Source organism: Scatophagus argus, chromosome 10, assembly GCF_020382885.2.
Source record: "Scatophagus argus isolate fScaArg1 chromosome 10, fScaArg1.pri, whole genome shotgun sequence".
Classification (NCBI taxonomy): Eukaryota; Metazoa; Chordata; class Actinopteri; family Scatophagidae; genus Scatophagus; species Scatophagus argus.
This window is the reverse complement of record NC_058502.1, coordinates 4,018,355-4,039,362: the sequence shown is the minus strand read 5'-3', so window position 1 is coordinate 4,039,362 and position 21,008 is coordinate 4,018,355. Positions and strand designations below refer to the sequence as shown.

The 21,008-nt window shown below is 44.3% G+C and overlaps 2 protein-coding genes across 7 annotated transcripts in view; both read right to left on the bottom strand.

Annotated features, from left to right (window-relative positions):
- Nucleotides 1-6,481: 6,481 nt before the first annotated feature.
- Nucleotides 6,482-13,886, bottom strand: otx1 (orthodenticle homeobox 1). Its single transcript, XM_046402496.1, has 4 exons — nucleotides 13,560-13,886; nucleotides 10,866-11,055; nucleotides 9,810-9,961; nucleotides 6,482-8,358 (listed from the first exon to the last, which is right to left on the bottom strand). Exons 2-4 carry the CDS (start codon nucleotides 10,960-10,962, stop codon nucleotides 7,609-7,611), a joined length of 999 nt encoding a protein of 332 aa, XP_046258452.1. The 5' UTR covers nucleotides 10,963-11,055; nucleotides 13,560-13,886; the 3' UTR covers nucleotides 6,482-7,608.
- Nucleotides 13,887-17,859: 3,973 nt separating this feature from the next.
- Nucleotides 17,860-21,008, bottom strand: part of ehbp1 (EH domain binding protein 1) — a 126,897-nt gene continuing 123,748 nt past the window's right edge. For all 6 annotated transcript variants that reach the window (XM_046402806.1, XM_046402807.1, XM_046402804.1 and 3 more), the window contains 2 exons: nucleotides 19,535-19,649; nucleotides 17,860-19,077 (listed from right to left, as the gene is read on the bottom strand). In XM_046402806.1, coding sequence (XP_046258762.1) covers nucleotides 18,987-19,077; nucleotides 19,535-19,649 — 206 coding nt within the window. In that variant the 3' untranslated portion in view covers nucleotides 17,860-18,986. The remainder of the gene's footprint in view (nucleotides 19,078-19,534; nucleotides 19,650-21,008) is intronic.

Here is a 21,008-nt window from a genome sequence, read left to right as displayed (position 1 = left end):
ACAAAAGAAATGTATATTTGCTTATGTATACCTCAGATAAGTTTAACAAAATCAGAGAAATATTTCCCCACTTGGAGACTTAATCTGTTATGTAATGTATAATATAATGTAAAGATTTGCAAATGAATTACTTCACAGACTTTGTTTCCTTCATCTCCATCTATGATTTCCCTTTGAAAGGTCAAAGGTCATGCGTAAGCTTTAGATTTTGTGTGTACTGTTGTACTGTTTTAGCATGTTACACATCAATCAGCCTCTCAGAAGACAGATGAAGATGTAGTTTTTCCCTTTTCTTCTCGCCGCCCTCTGGCTCCGTACGTTGAGAGAAATTTGTCGATGATGAACAAACTACATGAACGAGGAAATGTGGCCAACACGTCAGAGACGACGTCCTCGGTGGGAAACGCCAAAGCCTGCAGGCCAGCGAGCCTCCATTAAGCTTCCCTGCGTTTGCCGGGCTTAAGGGAGAAGACAAGTTGCGACTTGGGACGAGGGTCCGCCACATCCTTTCCAGATGAGATAATACAAGCCCTCTTCAAATACCTTTCTGCTCCGTCCCTCCTTACCCCGACGCTACTGACTTACAAGAAACAGTGGGTGAGGATGTCAGCAGGAGGACAGAAAAAAAGCAACTAAAGTGAGACGTGAGGAGTCGTCGTGTTCAGAAAAAAGCCCTGAGCTGCTTTCACCAGTCCAGTCTTGTCTGATTTCCCATCAGCTACTTCAAACAAGAAAGGAAGGAAGGAAGGAAGGAAGGAAGGAAGGAAGGAGGTGTGTGGCTGCTCCACTGATCTCAGAGCAGCTGCTGAACAGAAGCCTCAGATCGTTTAATTTGCTCACACACGGAAACTAAAGAACTTCGTCTGTGCTTCATCTTGTTCAGCTTCACATCAGCCTTATTTCTGTCAGACCAACACTTTGGTGCAGAGTAAAACTCAAACTCTCATCATCTGCTCGACCGATTGTTACAAAGTTATAAAGATTCATGATTTACTCAGGATAAATCTTGATGATCATGATGGCCCGCTGATTGATTCCCTGCAGCTCTTTATGTTAGCTGCTCATGTCAGTATTTATGCCTTTACCTCCGCCACAGAGTGGCTTTAGATTTATTATTTCGAACAGAAGAATCTGCGGTGGTGGTTGTTATGACAGTATCGGCCTCATGTTATCTTAGCATAAAGGAAACATCATTAGCATGAAGCTGGCACTTTGGTTGAGGAGCTCATGTTGTAGCCAATCAGCAATGTTAGTAACATTATGTAAGTTGTCCTACAGTCCGAACATCCAAAACGTTATACAAGTGGAATTTGGAATGAGAAGAATGCAAACATCTGACATTAAGGTAGAAATGAAGTTAACATTTAACTTTATGTCCAAACCGTGATGGCAAGCTGTTACGATTCTTATCGTCTTGCTTTAAAGGAAACACTTTCAGAGTGACCGCATGTGTCTCTGTGACCAAACCTCCCAGTGTGGTGAATTTACCATATTGTATTGATTCTTTAGACAGGGAGATGGTATTTGGCCATGATACGATGATTTTGATTTGATATGAGATCATTAAAAACAACAACATGTGCATCGTTTAGAAAATAATCAGAACTATTTAAGTGCAATTTCAGAATAAAAACGTATCTTTGAAGATGATGCTTTGGATCCATGTTTTTGGATTTGCATCACTGATATCGGATTATTACATCGATATATCGATCCAGATCGATGTATCGTTATGCCCCCTGCACCTCCCTGCAGGCCTCAGGTCAGGTGCCCAACGTCCCCTAAGGTCATCGTGGACTCAACCAAAAGGAAATGAAAGGAAGAAGCTCGACCCAGCAGAGATGAGGTGTGTCGTCCTGATTGGGTCCTCCACTCAACTTAAACCTACAGTATGTAAACCCACCAGGAGTTTCATGAAAGCTCTCAGAGTCTCGTGTCGTTGGGGTGACTAAGCTGCTTCCAGTCCACCAGCTCTGCTGTGTTGGCTGTCTGGACTCGGCTGTGAAACCCCCTCCGAGGAACCGACGGTACTTTCGCCTTCTCTGAGTTTAGGAGTCTGTTGGTGGCTTTGTCAGGGCTTTCCAAGACAAACCTGTGCCTGTCAGACCAGGAGACGACTCAGAGTTACAAAAGAGACGTGAAAGTCTGCTGCATTCCCCAGTTTTGTGTGTTATGTTAAACGAAACAAGACGCCAGAAGAAAGAAAGAAAACGAAACGACTTTTCTGACAAAGCAGAGAAACCCGAAACGGTGGCCTGGACTCCACCCACGTCGGCGTACAGTTGACCCCAGATTAACCTCACAGGTAAATATAATCCTCCTCGGTATCACCTCTCACTCCTCATATCGGCCTATGAACACGCCGGGACGCCAGGGTCTGGTGACACTCGACAACCAATGAAAGACAAGCGTGAGTATTTTTTTTTTCTGTCCTGCATGGAAATGGAAGACAAGAAAACAGTCCCCTGCATGCAGGCTGCTATCAGTGCATCTCCTGGTCCTTCGAATCTTTCTCTCACACACACACTTTGACTCATCGAGGCCCGTGAGGTCTCACAAACCTAAATAACACAGGATCAGTCCAGTTTCTCTCTCTCTCACACACACACACACACACACACACACACCGTCTTTATCTTTCTGTCTGTCTGTCTCTCTTTCTGTTCTAGATACGAATCACAACTGCTCATGCAAAAGCGGTCCAGCTCCGTTCCAGTTCATTTCCTGGACAAGTGTGAACAAAATGTCAACAGTTTCCAGTCCACCCACATTCACCCGGAGCAGGCGGGAGGCCAAAAGGTCGCCAGCTGACAACAGGCGACACCGTGCAATCGATCGTCCTATTGAACAGAGAATGAAGGCGTCAGACCTTCAGCTCAGGTTAAAACAAAACACACACACACACTCAAGTATGAAAAACTTTCCTTGAATAGAAAACTGCTGGGAAATCCTGTGACGTTCATTTTCATATTTATCTCTTTAATTTCTCGACCCTGGCCCTTAACTCTAGCAACATTTTAAAGTCTTTTCCACTCTGGAAATAATGAAATGCTGATGACAGAACAGATAACATGTAATTTTTGATTAGAAAAAGTTCAAATTGAAAGCTTTTCCATGCTGGTTATCAGTCACTTTGCCCCGTGCCGTTTGAACCCTGCGTCAACCCCAAATCTTCTCCAAGCGCTCCAAGAATTTGGATCTAGAAACAAAGAGATAAACTGTTTGACTCTTAGATTGTATCATCAACTCATAAACTTTCTCGAAGGTAAAGCAGCGACTTTCGGTTCCTCCCTCAGTCGAGCAGCCAAATCGCTCGCAGCGGCTCAGACGAGGCCAAACACTTTTGGTGTCGACATGTTTGCTTTTCTGCTTTGGTTCCCAACATGCTGAAAAACAAACCCTGATGAATATTCAGTCCATAGATTAGAAGAAACTGTAGACCGGAGGGTGTGAGGGAAAACATATAATGTGGCTCAGAGCTTTTGTATGTAAAAAAAATGTTTAGTCTCCTCTGTCGTTTTATTTCTGTTCCTCTACAGCCTGAGGGTTTACCTGTCGGGGTTTTATTTCAGAGATCATTTTATAACACCTGTCCATTCAAGGTGCTGCTTGTGCTGTTAGAAAAGAAGTTCCTGAAAGTAAATTAAGCTTTAGATGGTGTTTTACCATAACATGACTGCGCTGTCAAAATTCAACATGAACCTGCTGTCATTTAAGTCTCAAACTTTGTCTCTTCATCAAGCTGAAATTTACCCATCAGCAAAGCACATGGAGAGCTGAGAGTACTGTGGCTGCATGGGAATTGCTCGTTTCCTTTCCTAAACACGTTTCTCTGTGCTCCGTGTCCATCAGCTGACCCATCACACGTTTACTGCCGTGTGTCTCAACTCCTAAATTTAACCCCTCCTTAAAATAAAATCCAGCAGCAGCTGAAGCATGTAAAAAAATTAAATTAAGTTAAGGCTCCTCTAAACCACACAGAACAAATACATTGAATATTCTGATGCAACATGTTTGTTTGAATAGATCTGAATACTGACTGCAAGATGTTTGCTCCACAAACAGCCACAAGAAATTGAGATGAGAACTAATTTGCCTGTTGAAAATAAGTCGCCCATGCAGTTCAGGCTGTTTGTCCAACATGATATTTTTCTCTCCTTAAGCAAGATGTGACAGAGTTTCCCCTGCAGCTTTTCCATAAACAAACCCGTAAGCTTATTTAACAATCTGAATGTGAATGTTATACTTAATGTCTTACTGTTTACCTCCATTATCTTGTACAATTTCTTTCTGCGTGCTGGAAAGCAAAACATCAGAGTTAATCTGTCAAATCTGTCACTAACACACATCTTTTTTTTGTCCTTCTTTATTCCAATTTTTTTTAAACAGTAAGAAACTGATCAGGATTAAAATCTACGTTTTTTCCTTCTTCTTGTGTTTTGAATGTTTTTCTTGCCCGTGCAGCTCTTCACTGAGGCCCCAGAGGAGGACCATCTCCTGCGTGTCTGCCATGTTGGATGCAGCTTCACATCCTCAGAGGAAACGTTCAATTCTCTCCAGTCACTCCGCCCTTTCCTTTTCTGAGGCTGTTTGAAGGTGAGCAGCTGTCTCATGTGAGACCTGTGGCTCTCTGTCTTTCAGACTCCTTAAACAATCCCACAAGATTGGTCGCAAATGTTTGTTTGATGCAAATCCGAACAAATCCGCCGCTGTTCGTGGACGCTCGCTGCGCTGTTTGCGCGTCTTGGCGCAACATGTTTAATGTCCTGGTCGACAGATATTTATTCAGCTGCTGCGAGCTTCATTTACATAAAGGGGAGGGGGGCAACACACGGCTGGATGCAGCTGAAATATACTCTGCACAGGCAGGCAAAGACCGACAATATGTATCGATCAGGCAGAGAATCTGATCAGGTTGATGAGATTATCGATGGGATCCGTTTTAGGCTTGTGAGCCTTTAAATCAAATAACAACGTGTCAGATTTTCTGATCTCACGCGGTTTCATCAGGCCACCAAACTATCCGACAGCTCACAAGAAAAATAAATTTTAAAAAAATCGAAGAAAAATCTGAAACCAAACTTAATTTTTGTTGTGACGCATCAACTTTTTTCTTTTGGTTTGTGAGCCTTTCAAAGTAAAAGCAGTCATCGAAAGTGTGCACGTTTTATGTGATGTGACTTCATCTCCTCGGATCAGACTGCTGAGTCCAGCAGGCCTGTTTTCAGGTGTTTAACAAATCAAAACAAAAATACCAAAACGGCGCGTGTCAGAGCAGAAATAATCATCCTAAAATAATCGGAATTAATTCATCTTTATGACCCCCTTTATGAAATCGAACTAAAACTGCCTTTATAACTAATCGTTTTACTCACTTCCCGAACAAAAACGCCAAATATTCGCTGGTTTCCGCTTCCAAAATGTGAGAATTTACTGCTTTTCTTTCGCCTCATGTGATAACACAAAATATTTGTGGTTTTGGACTATAAACAAACAAAATGAATTTGTCACATCGGGCACATTTTACAGACAATCTAATGGTCGAGAAAATATTTAACTTAAAGTGGACTCTGGGCTCGAACAGGCCTCAGGAAAATAACTCTAAAAGTCCCATTTCTGCTCGAGAAGCCTCGTTTTTGTCTTAATTAAAACAACAGGCGGGGGGGTCAGCAAAGTGCGCCCGGCCTGCTCTTCTGGGGGGTCATTTCTTTGGACAAGGACGCTGTTTTATTGGGGCAATTAATTTACATGATCAGTTTTGCTTTTATTGCCTCCTCGGCTCTCAGTGTGGCCTTCACTGGTTAAAACACGTCGTCCAAAAACACAACCTTGCCAGAGAACTGACGCGATATTTTTTTTCTTTAGTCCCCCTCCTATCTCTTCTTCTTTTTTTAATGCGCTTATGCTCGCAGGCACACACACACACACACACACACACACACTTACATCTGACCCCCTAACCTGGCCCCACCTACGTAATTACCGCATCAGAGGCAGTGAAATTCCTGCAGGTTATTTTGGAGAAACCAACTCAGGGCGCAGGAGTAATTATCACGCCATTACAGCGCTGCATTCAATTACGCCTCGATCAAATGTCTCCCGGCTCAATATTTAGGGCTTTTTAACGCCGCAGTTTAAAAAGACACTTGGTCTCCCTAAAGCGAGTGGAGATGTTCGTGTTTCACTTTAAAGACGGAGACAGAGAGGATTAAACTAGTTGCTCTCTAAAATGGAAATGCGGGCCTACACGCGTTCACGGCTTGTATTAATTATGGCCTAATTTGCATTTACCCCGTTATAATTAGGAAAAAAAAAAACAAAATCAACAAGCTTTTGAATAAAAGTATGACTAATTCAAATGAGAGAGAACGGGAATCTTGAGTTTGTAATTTGCTCTTGTACATGCATCTAAAGAAAAAAAAGAAAAAGCAACTCGACTCCCTGTTGGGAACCAAACTGAGACAGAATCCACTGTAGAAAATTAATATGACTTAACGGATCTTTATTGGATGAACATGTGTGTAAGGGTGGTCGCCTTAAAGATACATTCAACATCTCACTGTCATTTTGGAGCTATAAATCCACATTTCCTCTCCAAAAATAATAAAAATGCTCTGACTCCAATATCAAGCCAAGTGCTGTGGTTCAAACATGTCCAAGATCACGACAATCAATGCCCAAGAGAGGAGGTCTGCTTTGAAAATGTAGAGGCTACAATAATAATATCCGGAAAACAAACTGTAACCTGGACAAATGCCCAGAGCAGTTCTGCATCTATGTTTTGGATAGAGAGTTTTCCAAGACATTTCAAATTGCCAAAACAGATTTTTTTTTTCTTTCTGAGTAAAACAATGTATATAAAAGCTGAACTTTATGGCCAATTTTGATCTCTTTGGAATATTTGGAAAGATTTACATACAGGTTTTTTTTTTTTCTTTTTTTCTCTCCCAAAGTGGTAATAAACAATTTAAAATTCGGGAAAAACACCAACTAAACATGGTCACTGTAACTGACCCAAATACATATTTACATATTTCAGCTCCTTGACGCAGCTGACTAAAAATCTCTGTCATCCTAAAATAACAAATTTCAGAAATAAAAACTATACAGGATTTGATTGGGCTGGAGGTAAAGAGGGGCACTGCAGGCAGTTCCTGTCGGTGCACCGGTGGGGAAAATATTCCTCCCATCCAGAGAGCCAGAGAGCTGGTGGTCAAAGGAGTTTGGTTGAAATTACTTTTGTTGTTGTTGTTGTTGTTTTGAAAAAAAAAAAAAAAAGCAGTTTGGTTTTCTTAAGGTCATCCAAGAAGAGGCGTCTTAAAAGAAACCCCACTCTTCATCATCAGGAAACTGCTCCTCATGTTTTCTCTTCACAGGACTGAGGGATTGTTTCTCTTCTTCTTCTTTTTTTTAATTTTAAACTTTTAAAAGACACGGAGGACGAGAGGGAGGAAAAACAAAGTCCGACTGCTGAGCGTTCCTGCTGCTATCTTGTTATCTTATGGTTCATAAACTCTTTTTGTCTTTAAAAACAAGCAATATGCTAATCTGGAAAATAAAAGAAGAGGGAGTAGACGAGCACGGAGGGCAGAGAGAAAAAAAGCCTGATCACAAGACTTGGAACCTCCAGGAGGCCTGGTCTTTGTAGTCCAAGCAGTCTGTGGTGTTAAAGTTGAGCTTCCATGACGAGGCTGCAGTCTGCTCTTTGTAATCCAGGCAGTCGGAAGAGTTGAAGGCCAGACTTGAGCCGCCGTAGGCCTGGTGGTGGTGGTGATGATGGTGGTGGCCTGACGATTGGCTGATGTGGTGGTGCGGGTGGCCTGACATGGAGGAAGCAGTCATGGGGCTGAGCTGGTGGGGGTGGTGGTGGGAGTGCATGGGTGCCAGGTAGGAGCCGCAGTCCACGCCGCTGAAGTAAGAGCTGGACGGGGCGGGGTAGCCCTGGCCGTAGCCCGGCGTCTGGTTGTAGGACATGGGGTAGGAGGTGGCGGCGGCGGCAGAGCCTGACATTGAGCGCTGCATACAGGAGGCGTTGGAAGGCGGTCCGGGCTCAGGGAGCGGGGCCACGGCGGGAGCAGGAGCATTTCCAGGGGAGATAGCGGGGCTCCAGATGGAGGAGACGGTGCTGATGGAGGTAGAGGTGCTGCTTAGCGCCACCGGGCCCGTGTGATTGGTGGAGGAGGATGAAGACGAGGACGAGCCCGTGCTGGAGACGGCAGGAGGCGTGAACTGGCCGCTGCTTTCAGAACCAGTGCTCTCCCGGGCCGGAGAAGACTTCTTCTTGGGCGGCCTGGCTTTGGCGCTGCTGCCGCTCTGCTGCTGCTGGCGACACTTGGCCCTCCGGTTCTTGAACCACACCTTCAAACGAGAGCACCAGCCAGGAGTTAGCAACCGTACACACAACACAACCTCAGCATTTCATACAAAATAGATACTCCCAGACCATGCTGGGAGTACATTATGGAGGAAAATTGGGGGTTATTAGCCATCAAGGTTCATTTCCACCCTGGCCCCTTGGCTCGGACCAGCCAGGGGTCTAATTTCATACCTGGTAGACGGCTCTAAGATAACAGGCTATTGGGTTTCACCACACAGTAGGGTAACTCTAGAGCACAGAGAGGGTAGGATCATGTAGAGCATTTTGTTTCACACACACATTCTGAGGATAACTCAAATTGTGTGTGTGAGAGAGGCCTGCCTTGGTTTTCCCCTAATGCCTTTCAAGTGTAGTATGTGTTAAACTGTGTAGTACACCATTGAGTTAGTTGTACAGGCATACTTCAGACCTCTTCATTATAGAGCCAATATTTCAGGTCAAATTATGCAGCCTTTCAGTTAGGTTGCATCAAATAATTAACAACCGATTCAGCTGAGAAAAAAATCTGAAATGCAGGCTTGTTTTGGCCTACATAAATATGTAGGCTACAGTCTGTAATGTTTGTTGGATCCTGTATGGAATAAAGTGGTGGACCGGTGGGGTGAGGTAAAACTCAGGTGTGTTGGAGATTTTTTAAATAACCACAACACGTGAACGCAACCATCCCCGTTTTAGCTGCCCCTTCTCACCGGTTTAACACACTACACTTACTTTCCCAGTGGGCCTAACTAACAAACAAATCGGTCCATATAATTTTCATTCTAGTCAAAGCCTCCCCATTATCGATCAAAATCGATCCATACGTGTGTTATTGTCCTTTTTAAAAGGAGGCTTGAATTACTGAACCCACCAAGCTACCAGGTGTAAAACTATCCTCAGGTAGGCTGCTAACCAATATTTTCCTCGTTGGTTAAGCATGTGATCCTCCTTTGACATTACGTGTGAAAGTGGTGTCATTTGCTGGTATAAATACTACGATGTTGAATATAATCCGATTCATCTGCAAAGTCATTTATAGCCAGCCAGCTAGCTAGCTAACACTGACCGTTACTTTAAAAAAAACAAACCGTCAATGGAAACGACTTCTTCAAATGTCGTCAAGCAGTGACGTCTCAAAGAAAAGTAATAACTCACTTTTGTAATAAATGAGTACTTTTAACACGCTAGTTTAATGTGATTTTAGAATGAATAGAAATAGTTTGAGATCCCGGTTTGACTCGGTCTGCCTGTCAGCTAATGGCGGGACTAAACTGAGCGGCGGGAGTAATTTCTATGATAAATACATCAAATGTTTAACGTTAGCTTATAGCACAATACATCGTCATAAGTTCACGTCAGTCCACAGCTGAACGTTGGCCCAGGCAGGTGTGTGTTTTGGGACAGTTTTGTTGAACACACGCGGACGTGCGGGGTAAAAAGCCTCCTTTTTTACCTGGACTCTGGACTCCGGCAGGTTGATTTTCAGGGCGACCTCCTCCCGCATGAAAATATCCGGGTAGCGGGTTTTGGCGAACAGAGCCTCCAGGACGTCGAGCTGGGAGCGGGTAAAGGTTGTCCGCTCCCGCCGCTGCTTCCGTGGAGTCGCTGCGGAGAAGAAGAAAACAAGCGGAGACGCGTTAATAAAAACCGTTCAAAACTCAACACAAACACGGATTTCACACACTCGTTTCCGAGGCCCAAGTCCGGTAAGATGCAACACCGGTGGACAATAAAAGCCGAATTATTATAACAATAACTTTAGCACATTTTTGAGAACCGGATTGTCAAGGAGCTTAACAACAAGTTAAAAACAAAACTTCCAATCAGGCTGAACAGTCGAGCAAAGTAAAGTCGGCTAACGTGGAAAATTTATCAACCATAAGTGTAAGACATTGAAAATTATAAAACGGTGCAACACAAAGATTAATAAGCCTCACAATCTTCAGCTCACACTCAGACAGGAAAAAGACAAAAGAAAGAAATAAGGCGATGGTTTGGCTGCAACATCGCGTGTACATTTTGATATGAAAATCTTTCTCTCTATTTATTTATTTATTTTATTTTTTTTGGCCATCATTTAGGCTGAAAGAAAAAAGAAAGAAAAGGTAGGCCTGAGATGTAAACACTGAAGTGCTGCACTGAGTTTATTTACAGCCTGAAGACAATTTAAACTGATCGGATATTTCACACTGAGAAAACAGCAGAGTGAGTGTGTAGCTGAGCTTTATTTCATATTTCTGTGGCAGGCGGTTTAAATGTCTTCACACCATCCGACATGTGTACTTTAGTTAGCCAGCTGTATCACGTGATGGCCTGTAATCAAACTTAAATTGTTTTGGCGGTTTTTTTAATGCCATGATTTTATTATATTATATTATATTTTATATTGTTGTTGTTATTAGTCAACAAAAATCTAAATTTTTCTGTAAATTTTGGGGTTGTGTTTCTTCATGATGCCGATTCATTTTTAAAACAAAGCGTGTGTGTGTGTGTGTGTGTGTGTGTGTACCTGGGTAGCCCACTGAAGGGTGCAGCAGGTCCATGGCAGCGCCGCTAAGCCCCAGGCCGTTGACGCCGTAGGGGGGCTGTTTGAGGTAGGACATCATGCTACAGGCGGTCACTGCTCCACCCAGCTCAGGCCAGTGGTTCGGTTTCCCCCGATGCTGCAGCTTGACGGGACAGGGGGCCGATCCAAGTCACTGCGCACACGGGACGGACGAGAACATTTCAGACAGAAAAATCAAAGCGGGAGTCCGGACTGTCAGCTGAAACAAACCTGCACCGGGCGACATTTAGAAAACACGACTTTCTCAGAGGGAACTTCTTCAATGTATTCAGGATGCAAATGAGCTTTTGTCTTTTACTTTCTGTGGCTTCCCAGCCATTTACTGCTCATTTCCGATTTAACGAAACTGCAGGAAAACAAACAGCCCAAAGACTACACAAGTTTTAAAAAAATAAAATCATATTTAATGGCAGCAGGATACAAAGCTGTGAACTGCTGGGCAATAAACTGACAGTTTAGAAGCAGAGGCGCACATTAAATCCCTTCAGGAATAATATTGGATTTGTAGTGAGGGGATAACTTGGGTCAAACGGCTTCCTGAAACCCGCTCCAAGTCACAACCCAGCGGAGGAGTAATAACAACAATAATAATAATAATAATAATAATAACCTAATAATCCCAGTTTCTGATGTTACACGGCCTTTCCTTTATAAAACAGGCTGTCAAATCCCCAAAAGTTAAACTGAAATCTTCGAAACTGAAATTTGTTAAATTGAAAAACTAATAAAGAAAAACTGGAAGAAACCGAATCAAGTGATCTGGTGATCCTACGAGTTTTATTTCCAGCATCTCTGAAAACATTTATTTAATGTTGAGTTGCACTTTTTTATTGTTATTATTAACAACATCACGTCCTGACTTCAGAATATTTTCCATTTTTCCTTCCTAATTAAACCTTTTCCGGTGCAATAAACTGCGTAAAACTCATGAACTTCAGACTACTTTTTTTTAAACATCAAAAATAAACACACACACACACACACACACACTTGTCACTTTTAAAGTAAAAAAACACATTTTAAATTTGAAAGCTAATTTAAATTTTTCTAAACTGAAAAAATGAGGATTTTTGTTATTCTTCTGTCACTTGTTTTCCTGCAGATGTTTTCAATTTGTTTCACAGAAAAACTAATCAGGCTGAAACACGTCGCCTCCTGTGTGTGTGTGTGTATAAAGGCGTATGCACACACACACACACACACACACGCTAAAAAATGGATTATGGCTGTGGTTTGATAATCTGTAAAAATCCCAGCTGTGGTTTTCTGGTCGCTCTGATTGTTTCGGTGTGTTTTGACCGCAGCGCGACTCCTGCGGATCCGCAAGTGAGCTCAGTGTGCAACAGAATAAACTCCCGCTAAATACACCGTTTGGCCTGCGACTCACTTTGCGTTGTTCTTCATACAGAAAGAGCCGAGGAGTCAAAACGTAGTCGTTTGTGAGATAAATTAACTTTTAGTGGCGAAAACAAAACAAAAAAATGAAGTTTTCCTCATTTTAACGCTCAGGAGGAAGAACCAAAGTCCATACAGGAAAAGTCAAATTATGCCTTCACGCCTTGATTTTCACCTGATTTAAAGATTGGTGGTTAAATTAGATTTTGTGTAAACCCGAATCATAATTTCCGTCAGTTTTCTGCGGTTTTGAACAGCCATGTCTGCTATGACAGGCCGCGTCTGTGCTTTCTGCTGAGCTGAAGATTACATTCAGGAGTAAATGAAGGCAGCTGCAGGAAACAAAACAAGTTTATCACAAGCAGCAGCTCCTGTGCTTTTCATCAAACTAACCTGGATTCATTTCAAAACTCTCAACATCCTGCTGCGAGTTTGAAGGCGCAAAATCTGCGTTTTTAAACCTGATCATGAGTTGTTTTTTAAATTTAATTTAATGTTTTAAACATCAGTGAATCATTTCCCACACCAAAAATACACCTGGAGGTTTGGAGGCGTGTGAATTAAATTAGTTGCTCTTAAGGAGGGGAGATTATTTCAACAATGAGCTCCTAACTGCCCAAACCAAACCTGAGCCACACAAACGTGTATTCCAGCCGCTTTTTAAAGCGCATTTCCAGCCCTGCCAGGCCGGACTGAAAAGGCGAGATCCCGGTGCAAATGAACTCAATTAGAATTTAGATTAGACCTCCGGAGAGACAGCGTTTCAGAAGGGCTCTTATCAGCAAAATAAATTAACAAAAACCAAAACACGCCTCTCCAATCATCTGCTAAGAGGTTCAAACGCTTTAATGGCCAATTGCTCTACAAAAAAATAAATAAATTAAAAAAAAAATCACAGGAATGAACTGGAATAGAAATATGAAAATTATCTACTCCGGAGGTAGTTGACTCAATTTATGCAAGTCGGAGTCTTCCACGGTGCGGATTAATTGATATATTTCCGCAGATGAACTCCCTCAAACGGTGCAAATTGAATTCACGCACACCGACACGTTCAGCGTGAAGGAGCGTTTTTAAATGTTTGATAAAGTGACTTTTCTGTCGCTTTTTTACTCTCCAGCTGCTCGTGGCAAAGAGGCACCTTTCTTTCAGCTCGGAGTAAAAAAAAATAATAATCAAAAAGTGCGTCTGAACTACAGAAATGTGCAGTAAATTAGTGAGAGGAAACAGAAGACGCGTTACCTTGTTGTTGTCCTTCCCTTCTCCTGAGCTCTCGGGCCACAAGAGGCGAGCAGCAGTAAAATTATCCAGCAGTAGGAAGTCTGCGGGGCACAAAACTCAAAGTGCAGCAGACTTGCTGAAAAAACAAACAACAGCGTGCAAACCGAGCGGCATCACGGAGAAACACGCAGCTATCAGCACACGGGCGTCACCGCGTCCTCGGTGCGGTTCCGGGTGTTTTTACAGCCAAATAAATCAAACTCATTTGCTTTCAGGGGGCTTGTCGTTGTCTGTCAGAGTGTTAAGGTGATTTCTAATGGAGACGAATGAAGATTGATCACCTTCTCTCCGCCCTGAGCCTCTATGAGCGGAGAACACCTGCGGATCCGCCTCCTGCACCCAATCGGCGCGCGTCCCACGGCTGACGGACGGCGAGGGCGGCCTATAGGCGCGCAGAGGCAGCCCGGAGTGCCCACTCCCACCCCCACCCCTCCCTCCCCTCCTCTCGGTCCCGGTCCCAAGACCGGACGAACCAAAGAGAGGTTTTAAAAAGATGGAAATGTTTGAGGGGCCTGCAGGAGTCAGCGCGACAGAAAGCGTCAGGCTCTGCTGTGCGCCAACGTGCGTAAAAGAAGAATTTTATAGAAAGGGTTTAGTCTTTTATTATTGCACGCTGCTCACAAGAAGAAGAGGTGCTGGAGGTGTCTTTGGAGAACCAGCAAAAGACCCAGCATATCATAAAATAAAAAACTGCGGACTTTTTATACTTTTTTTTTGCTTGTAAAAATCGGTCACTTTTCTCGCTTCCACGGGGAAGATTTCGGCAGGATGCGTAAAAGTGTCTTCTTAATTTCTAAAATAAAGAAAGAAAGAAAGAAAAAAGGAGTCAATTGTTAAATTAAAACCACAATTCTGAATGTTGCAAAAGAAGAAAATGAAGGGATTCTGCTCGTCTGGGGCTCTAAACGTTTCAGATGGCGTTTGGTTTGACAGAAAGACGCGTTTTAGTTCGTCAGCTGCGCACAGCTCGCTTCCTGAAGGCCGGGAAGCCTCAGCAGCTCAGGTCGCTGCTGTTAAATCCTCTGTGATCACGTTGGTCTTCTGTGTCATCCCAAAAAGTGAACGTGAGAAACAAAGGTGGAAAAAAAAGGAAGAAAGAAGTTAAATTCATCCATTTTGATTTTATTGCGATACCCCCACCTCCTCCACCTCCTCCTGGTCTCTCTCTCCACACACAAACACACGCACCAGCCTCATGAATATTAATGAGGCCTAATCCCCATTTAGAATTACATTTGAGGATGGTTGACGTAAAGTTTAATAGGGATAGACCTCAAACTCACTGCGGAGGAAAAAGAAGAACCGCAGAAGAAGAAAAATCGGCGCCAGCGGCTGCGGCCACCGAATCAAATCCTGCACTTTATGTCTCTGGATTTTGTTTGTTTAAAATGTGTTTTTAACCCAACACACACAAGAACAATCTGCATTTTCGTGTCCCGTTTCTGACCTGCGCGTCAGTGAGGGGTCGCAGGGGATGCAGCTCAGCTCAGCTCAGCTCAGCTCAGCACGGCTCGGCTCGGCTTTGTGGATCTCTGCAAAAACATCAACTTCTGTAAATGAGGCCTGAGCTGAAAGCGAGCTAATATTCAGAGAGAGAGAGAGAGAGAGAGAGAGAGGGAGGCTGCAGGGATGGAAATTACATTTTTTTTTATTTGTGTGTGTGTGAGAGTGTGTGTGAGGGAGGGAGGGAGGGAGGGGGAGTATCAAAGTGGAGGCCGATGGGACTTAAAAGTCATCCACGAGAGCACTTTGACAGAGAAACTTAGACATCAATAGTCGGCGAACCAAAAAAAGGGAACAAAGTCGTGTTGGAGGTTGTGTGCGTGGAGGCCTGCAACGATGCTGCTCATTACAGCAAGAGAAGGGCACCTGAACGCACCATGTGAATCTGTCCGTGTTCCACGCACGGAGGCTAAAGTCAAACGCAAAGCCAACAGAGTGAGTGTGATCACAGAGGAAACGCGTCCTGTTTTTTAGTTTTTATTGCCAACTGATTTTTGTTTGTGTTGCGTGGCTGCTGACGGGAGGTCGAACACTTTCACGCACCTTTTTGTTTTATTTCCACCACATCTGAAGTCCCAAGCAGTCACAGGGCCCGTGGAGGGTCTGACCGAAATACCATCACCCCTCCTGTCTCACACACACACACACACACACACTCCGTTAAATTATGCAAAAAGGCCATTCAACAAATATGACCCTCACAACACAAAGAGTCGGGTTATTCTGACATTTTCCAGAACGTTTCTTGTGTTTTTTTCCTCCTCTCTCGATGTAAGACCCCGAGATAAACCCCTGAACAAGTATCAAGTTATCAAGTTGCACCAACCTTTTGTAATAAGAGTATTTTGTCTAATCCCAAATTGCAGTTGAATTTTCTTAATGCTGAGCTGGTAAAGCCTGGGATTAGGCGGCGAGGAGAGGAGGGGGAAAAGTTTTGTCCCTTCAGCCGGCAGGATTGGAAGCGGGGATCTGCGGGGATGTTGTCGGTGCTTATTAAAACGATGATGCATAAAACGCGGTGCTGTAGGAGCCCCGGCGCTGCACGCAGAGACCAGGGCTCCCTCAGGTGCAGGTTTTTGGACGGCGGCGGGGAAAGGAAGTAAAGCAGAGGGCCGAGCGGCGCTCAGCACCTGTGAGGTGAGGCCAGGAGACATCAAAGCTCAGGAGATAATCCATTCAGCTGAAGGATCCTCAGCTGCACAGCAGCGCCGAGGCACCGCCGCTTTTTACGCAGCGCGTCGCTCTTATTCACCGAAAAATAGGAAAGCGACTGCAAAACGTTTTTCACTCCTCCTGCTTCTACAGGAACAATAAAGAAACCCGAGCGATGCTGCAGAGGTAAGACGGGATTGTTGCTTTTGATATTGCTTTAAAAAAGAGCAGGTGCAGGAAAAATAGTGTTAAAATACTGATATTTATCACGTAAAATGTTTGTCACTTGAAGAGATTCTTTCATCACAGCGTGAAGTAATTTTCTCTAACCCCGGACTGATTTAAGAGGACGGAAATAAGCGAGTTTTACAGCGACATGAAAGGGAGGAACCGCAAAAACTTTTGGCCAAATTCTGGGGTGAAAGTTTTGCGCACGAACGTTTCTGTCAGGATGAAAACCGAGCAGCTTTGAAAACAACACAACAAAATCTTAAACAAATTTTATATAACAAGTTGAAATCCATGATGACGTGACAGGTGCTGTGAATACATTTTTTAAGGCTGTCCACACACACACACACACACACACACACGCGCACACGCACGCACACGCAGCCCTCTGACTGCACCGAGCAAAACGTCCTTCACCGCTTTGGCTCTTTGCTTTATTCTGCAGATTACGGACAGCCGTGATAAACGCGCTATAATACAAAGTAAAACAAAGCGCCTCGGGGGACGTAAAGTGCGTAACGTGCACGTACGGTCGGTCCCAAGCAGAGAAGAAACGAATCAGCAAATTAATTTGGAAGTATGAGAAAGGCCGGGGAGGACGTCTGCTGTCACATCCCATTTTCCTGCTTTAATCGGGGATGTGAGGCTGCCTGCGGGGCTGGCGTGGAGGGTTAACGCACAGACACTCTGCTCATCCTCACGCGTTTTCTCTCCTTCATTTCAGCTTGACATTACGATGCGTTCAGAAAGGTAAAGGAACAAAAAAACAAGGTGGGGATTTAAAAGGGGAAAGTATTTTATTTTCCTTTCTCAATCTAAAAAATAATGTAGTATTTTTTTTAAATTCTCATTGTGTTTCCGTCTCCATCCCCCGGCTGTGCGGGTGCCCGAGCCTCTCCAGCTCTGCGCCCCCACAAGCGGCCCAGAGAGGGAGAGAGAAAACATCTGCTCGGTACAAAGTGATTTCTCTAATCTTCCTCAGAGGATCCTGAAGAAAAAAAAAAAAAAAAAAAAAAAGAAACGCCAATTTTAATTTCTAAACACGCACAAGTCGCAGGGGGATTTGAACGGAGCGCGGAGTAATAAGCGTTGCTAAACGCCGCCGCTCAGTGCTGCGATGGGGGCCACTTCCGTGCACGCGTTGCAGTAAGTTTCAGTTATGTGAAAAGAGATTAAAATCAGGATCGGGATCTGGATCGTACGGGATCGGAACTAAAATGGATCCAGAAATGAAAGCATTAGGAAGTGCAGCTTTAAAAATGTGTTGTATTAAAAATAATCTTTAGAATCTGAAAACAACAACATCCACTTTATCTTCCGGAGGGATAAAAAAATACGCCACACGATTGACTTTTGTGGAGTATGAAATCATAAGGACTTTATTTTATTTTATTTATTTATTTTTTAATGACTTGGGTTATGACACTGGAATAAATAAACAGATAAATGTTCAACACGTGAAGGACATCTGCACCAGATGTGGAGCTCTAAGTGGTGCCCGCGGAAGCATATTTCTCTTCTTCAGAATACAATAAATAGAAACCAAAAAGTCGTTGAGCAAAAATGCACATGAAATTAAACGTGATGGTAGATTCACTTACAAGCAGCTTCAAAAGGACAAACGGCAATAAATAATATATATATGTATATATTTTTGTTTCTGACTGCATGAATCCTGACACACACACACACACACACACACACAAAATAAAGGATTTTGGAAGCTATTGGTCAGAGCAGTGATGAAAACATACAACATGAGATTTTTTTTCTTTTGGTAAACTGCTTTCAAGCCAAGACAATAAAAAAAAAAGCAATAGGAAAGTTAAGATTTATGAAGAGTAACGCGTCCCGCCCTCCCATTAAGATATTTTACAAGTTAAAAACTTTAAAGTGAAATAATTAAAAGACACAGTCAAGTAAGGACATAGCTTTAAAAGACTGATATCACAGCGACTTCTTCCTTTAAAAAGTCCAGCTGAAACATCGACTCCCCGTCATCATCTCATCTTCTCATCATGATGGAAAAGAAAAAGAAAAAAAAATCCCACCCATTAAACCCACTTGTGCTGTACCTCAAACCCACTGGTGTCCACGTTCAGACAGAGAGGGCTGCTGCTGCTGCTGCTGCTGCTGCTGCTGCTGCTGCTGCATCACATGCAGACATCACACCATCCCACAGGGTCTCTTGTCTTTATGTCACATACAAAGTACCGTCCGTGGTAAAGCAAAAGGAGAATTCAAATAAAAAGTGTTGTGTGTACGTGGGACAGTTTGAGTCGGTATAAAGTTGGTGCAAAGGCATCGCAAGGCCTCTTAATTCAGCCGAGTGTCTGCGTTGAATTTGACCGAAACCACGACCACGTCAGGGTTCGAAGGACTGACGGGAACGTCTGAGAAAGCCGCTACCAAACAATAAGAAGAATGACGATACATTTCTTTCATCGGCTACATTTGTCGGTTGTGTTTTTTGTTTTGTTTTGTTTTTTTCCGAGATCACAATCATTGAAGCACACACTTCTCCTCTTTCTTGGCCATCTTTCCTTTGTTCTGCTCCAGCGTCCTCTCCAGGTGCTCGTCCTCCTCCTCGGCCCTGTGGAGGGCAAAGGTCAAAAGGTCAGGAGCGTCTACGGGTGGCACGCGCACACGCACACACACACACACACACACACACACACACACACACACACACACACACACACAGGTAACACGGTCGGTGCTGCCCGCCGAGTGGCCGAGCGCCAGGGGTCGAGCTCCGACCTTTCACCCGCCTGGCACCCTGTTGCCGGACGGCGCCGCCAATCTGGACGGGATCCCGCCCATGCAGGTGTGCTGCTGCCGTGCACGCTGGCTGGCTGGAATAACAGCATAACGTGCGATGTGTTTCTCAGTACGTGTGCGGGGGGATTCGGAGACAGGCAGCACCACAGAGCGCTGGATGTTCCCACACTGAGGGGAGACTCCAACAGGACTCCGTGGTCCACTTCTGTATTTCGCACTGTGTCAGGTTTGTGTTGTGTCGGGTTTTGGAGGACTTGTGGGTAACTTACTGTTTCTCCTGGGCATCCAGGTCCCTGACCAGCGCGTCTCGCTTGTTGACCAGTATGACCAGCTCGTCCAGCAGCAGCTGCTCTCGTCGCTTCTGGGCCTCCGTCTTCTGCCAGTCTGCAACGACAGCACAGGATCAAACTCCCTAAACACCAGGAGACGCTGAGGACAACCTGTTTTTATCCTGAAAACCTCGAGACACTTCGTCAGACGGATGGCAGGGCTTATTCTCTCTTTGTGACTGATGAACAACCTCACAAGTGCCCCTAAAGATGAATGTAAAACAGATTTATCTTGGATCCTCTTGGAATAGAAATGAAATGAAAAAGTTTATAAAAACTCTTTGGACACGTCTTCATGTGTTTTCCTGAGTCGCACTGAGGACCACAGAGCCTGCTGGACTGTGCAGAGACAGACACCAGACCAGTTCCATGTATGGACGAGTGTTTAGATTTGACGTGTAAACACACTCAGGTCGTGTGTGTGTGTGTGTGTGTGAGGACTCCAGCAAACACACTTGAAGGACACTGTCATGTTAATCTGCAGCCTCATGATGCACACACAGATATGTGAAGCATCACATTCCCACAGGAAAACGCTGCTCCCTTCAAGTCCTCACTCATCAAATTATTTCTGTGAGCAAAGGACTCCTAGAGAAGACATGACAGTCCTGTTGTAAGTGCGGCACTTTTGGGTCCACTTTTGGGGTAAAGAGAGAAACTGTGTCGATGTTTCTGCTTAAACACAACCTGTTCAGTCTTAAATACAAACACATTAAAGTCAGCTCACAGCCAAACCCTCAGTTTGCTCCTCAGATAAATAAACAAACAAAGCAGGTGAACCCACGACTCTCCTCTCTCAGTTCTCCAGGGTCTTTGCAGGAAGGGGCCCCACAGGGCCCCACAGGGTCCAGGTGGGACCCCCTGATCCAAATCCCCTCAGTCTCTCTCCCGGAGGGGGGGCACAGGAGAGCACTCACTCCCCCTGGGGCTCAAATATCCGCCTGGCACTCTCGGCTCCACATTCACCCAACACGCCTCCCTCCCTCACCCCCCCAAAACTCACCCCCAAACCCTGAGCAGCAGCGCTGAGAGGAAGATGTCATTTCCAAGAATTTTATTTTTTTTATTTTTACTTCTTTTATGTACACTTTAAACAACAGTCCAGCATCAACAGAAACCGTGGCGATCTCGTCAGAGTTACATGACACTCAGCGTCACCGTTCCTGGTGCAGTTCAGCCTCATCTTAAATCCACCTGATCTGATGTTCAGATACGACAGACAAACAGCATCTCTGTGGGTTTTTCTGCACAGGCCAGCAGCTAACAGCATAAATCTCCAGCTGCTCCTCAGCTCAGTGCGGCTCTCAGAAACCCTCAGTCCGTCGCGGCGACGATTCAAACGCGGCCGAGACGTGTGCAACTTCTGTGGTGCGTAGGCAACTTCACCCCTCTATCAATATTTAACCACCTATTG

What these genes read in the sequence shown, in the direction of transcription:
- otx1 (XM_046402496.1), bottom strand. Translation starts at nt 10,962, where the DNA reads ATGATGTCCTACCTCAAACAGCCCCCCTACGGCGTCAACGGCCTGGGG. An exon ending in CCCTTCAGTGGGCTACCCAG is followed by an intron (nt 9,962 to 10,865) that starts GTACACACACAC and finishes TCTTCTCCGCAG; the next exon opens with CGACTCCACGGAAGCAGCGG. An exon ending in TGCCGGAGTCCAGAGTCCAG is followed by an intron (nt 8,359 to 9,809) that starts GTAAAAAAGGAG and finishes TCTCGTTTGAAG; the next exon opens with GTGTGGTTCAAGAACCGGAG.